The 3466-nt window shown below is 37.7% G+C and overlaps 1 protein-coding gene across 1 annotated transcript; it reads right to left on the bottom strand.

The window, feature by feature from the left end:
• Positions 1-1404: 1404 nt before the first annotated feature.
• Positions 1405-3466, bottom strand: LOC111410448 (thioredoxin-like protein Clot). Its single transcript, XM_023040781.1, has 2 exons — positions 3208-3466; positions 1405-1793 (listed from the first exon to the last, which is right to left on the bottom strand). The coding sequence occupies exons 1-2, from the start codon at positions 3350-3352 to the stop codon at positions 1540-1542; spliced, it is 399 nt and encodes a 132-aa protein (XP_022896549.1). The 5' UTR covers positions 3353-3466; the 3' UTR covers positions 1405-1539.

Raw genomic sequence — 3466 nt, 5'->3', positions numbered from 1 at the left:
ATTGGATCTACTTTTATTCTTTCTCTTTCCTCCCTTATTCTAAAAGGGAAAAAAAGAGAAAAAAGGGGGGATTAGTCACAACTAGCCTGCATGAAGCCAGAATCGCTAGTAATCGCCGATCAACCATACGGCGGTGAATTCATTCCCCGGCCTTGTACACATCACCCGTCACACTATGGGAGCTGGCCATGCCCGAAGTCGTTACCCTTCTTTTTACACTATTTCGAAAACCCAAGGAATCGTAACCATAGAATACGACCCTAATCGAGATGTATCCATTTGTCTCACGCAATTCACAGGGGTCAACAAGCAATCGATATTTCACGATCAAGGTTGTAATACTCTTTGTAGTAGCGGTCCTTATATATCGTATATGTTGTGTTGAAGGGATATCTATCTAATCCGATTGATTGCGTAAAGCCCGCGATAGTAACGAAACCAGGGAAAGTATACAGAAAAGATAGTTCTTTTCTATTATATTAGATTAATATTAGTTAGTGATCCCCTTTTCTGGATCCACCTCACATCAATAACCTGGCCCCTCCCACCTATAGGGAATTTTAAACAAGTTTCTTTTGAAGTAGATACCTGAATGCCAAGTATGACTCGTAACAATCTACAAATGAATCATGTGCCAGGAACCAGATTTGAACTGGTGACACGAGGATTTTCAGTCCTCTGCTCTACCAGCTGAGCTATAGATGACTGGGGTCTATGGGGAGGCTCATTATTTCAATTGAGATAATGCAAAATCATTTCATCTTTTTAGTTGGAACTTTAGGTGGTTTTCGAAAAAAGATAGCGAAAAAAATTATCCCTAGAGTCGTGATTAAGAGGAATGTATAAACCAATGCTTCCATAGATTCGATCGTGGTTTACAATTATAGCTTCCATACCTGTTTGTTTTGGATAAAGATTCTCTTTGAATAGTAGTTTTACCCCATCCGCTAGAGCTTGAAGAATTCCCAAGGGGCCGACGTATTCAGGTCCAATACGTTGTTGCATCCCACTTCCGTGTACTAGCTAAAGCGTTACGCATGTCTGGTGGAGATCATATTCACTCTGGTACCGTAGTAGGTAAACTTGAAGGGGAAAGAGACATCACTTTGGGCTTTGTTGATTTACTGCATGATAAAGGATGTATGGATTCTCGAGAAGAGAGGAGCCGTGGTGGTCCCCCCGGACCGTCCGGATCCCACGAGTGAATCAAAAGTCAGGACCGCTATTCGAAATCTTAGTGAAACACTCAATTTCTTATCTCATGTCTGCTTTTCGTGAAAAAATACCAATTGAAGAAGCTGGATAATGCTCGCACTAAGTTCAAATTATTTGTAGATTAAGACATTTATTCAGTTTGTTGTCGTGAATACATGGCTTTCTTAATCTTTCAAAAGCGTAGATTTATTTCAGTTATGTTTATTGATTGGCATTTAACAAGTCTAACTATTAAATTCAGTCAACACATTATTCTGGAAATTGTCTTCCACAGAAAGGATTATATTCCAACACATTATTCTTACTTGATTCGAATCACAAGATTTACTTTCCAGATAGAAGGGCATCAATTTTGTGCTCAAGATGTGCTTCGTGATCTTCCAGACGACCCTTTATTACACCATCTTCCCAGAGAATTAATGTTGGAACTCCTTTGAGCTTAAACCTCGAGTCAATTCTCCATGGGTGCTGAGGATTCCTCCATGTAAGCTTATCTCCAACATAAGCCTTCAGCAGTGCCACATCGTCTGGTGATGATTCTAGCTTCTTGTATATGATGGGCTCAGCTCTCACACAATCTGAATAAAGAAAACCAAACATACGTCCTTTTGTCATAAGGTGGGGCTGCAGAAGTATCTCAAAGAAGAAAAAAAGGCGTGCAGTTGTACAAGAATCCTGAAACTTCAATTCAGATTCGTAATTCGAAAAAAGGAGGGAGATAGGTAACCAAGAACTAACAAATTGAGCATCACTAATCTGTTGTGGTCATATGCTATCTATATTAACGAGATTTGTTTGAATTTCAATAGAAATCCCGCATTCCAATGTCTAAAAAAGCTCAATAGGGTACCAAGATATCTTAGCTTTATGAGGCAAGACTCAGGCATCAAGGCTTAAGCCTAAACCAAACCAATAAATAATTTCAACTAGTAATCAAGTAAAAAATTAACCCAATACTAGAATTAGGTAAAGACTAAAAGTCTATAATATCATCTATCTTCAAAATTTTCAAGAAATGATCAGGATATTTTATTTTGATATCGTCCTCTTCATAACTGAGTTTTTTCTCAATCTTTTTCCACATCCTCCACTTCTCCTTCACCTTCACTATAAATGCAGGAAAAACAAACAAAAAACACGGAGAAATTAAGAAAAATATGAAAGAAGGAAAAAAAAGTAAAGTTACACATTCTAAGTCTCATCATCGGGCTTCTGCAGCTGAAAATGATCAGCTTGCTGTTACTTTTGCAGTATTCATGTTTCAGTATCGTGCCAACAACACTACACAATACACCTTCTAAAGGACCATCTAAGTAACATCAAGATTCGATCGATGGAAAAGAAAATTGGAAGGAAGATATGGAATTAATGTGTTGCTTTCATTTCTGCGTTTATGAGAGATATTAGGACGGGGATAAAATATTAGTCTTTTCAGCCATCTTCTAAGGGAAAATGTGAGAATGGAATTAAAATCAAATAGCCCTTTCTTTCTGCCAAACATTTGCAGACACACATTTTAATTAACGAGATTGAGGTAAGCAATGAAATGGGGCAAACTAGAGAAAGAATCAGGGTTGAAATCACTAAAGGGAAAAGGCGCACGATTTCTCCGGGGGCAACCCGTAATGCCCTGAGACATGGGTTGGGCATAAGTCCAAGGAGTCTCGACATCTTCATATATCTATTATAATGAAAAATTGGAAACATAAGGGTTAAAGTTTTGTAGAAAAAATGCCATAATTAGAGGAAAAGAAACCCCAAAAAAATTACTAAATCATCACTCCACAGACAAGTGTCTCTCAATCACAGACAAAGAACATCCTAGAAGTTCAGCAGAAAATAAAATCCATTAAAAATCCCTAATATGGGATTGGGGTTTTTGTTTTTTCTCAATTAAAAACCTATCCAGTACCCATTCTTGCAATCAATTCGACAATCAAAAGTTTATACAATGATGAAGATATATTATGTATATATGGACTAAATTTTTACCAGGGCACCAGCTAAGATTGGTTGATGGGTCTTTGTCAGCCAAGAAGGCGATGAAATTGGCTTTGTAGTTTGGTGATTCACTTGTAAATTTCTGAATAACTTCATCAAATGTTGATATTGTTGCTTCCAAAGTCTTCATCGGCATTTTATTCTCTCCTTTCCTTCTCGCAACTTTCACGTTCAGTATAGAATCGAATGCTGTCCGTGTTGCTTCTGGAATATATACATATGTAGAGGATCTCCAGGCCCAGTAATCGAA

This window comes from Olea europaea, chromosome 15 (genome assembly GCF_002742605.1).
Source record: "Olea europaea var. sylvestris chromosome 15, O_europaea_v1, whole genome shotgun sequence".
NCBI lineage: Eukaryota > Viridiplantae > Streptophyta > Magnoliopsida > Lamiales > Oleaceae > Olea > Olea europaea.
Note: the sequence above shows the minus strand (reverse complement) of the source record. Positions and strands in the feature narration are given on the sequence as shown.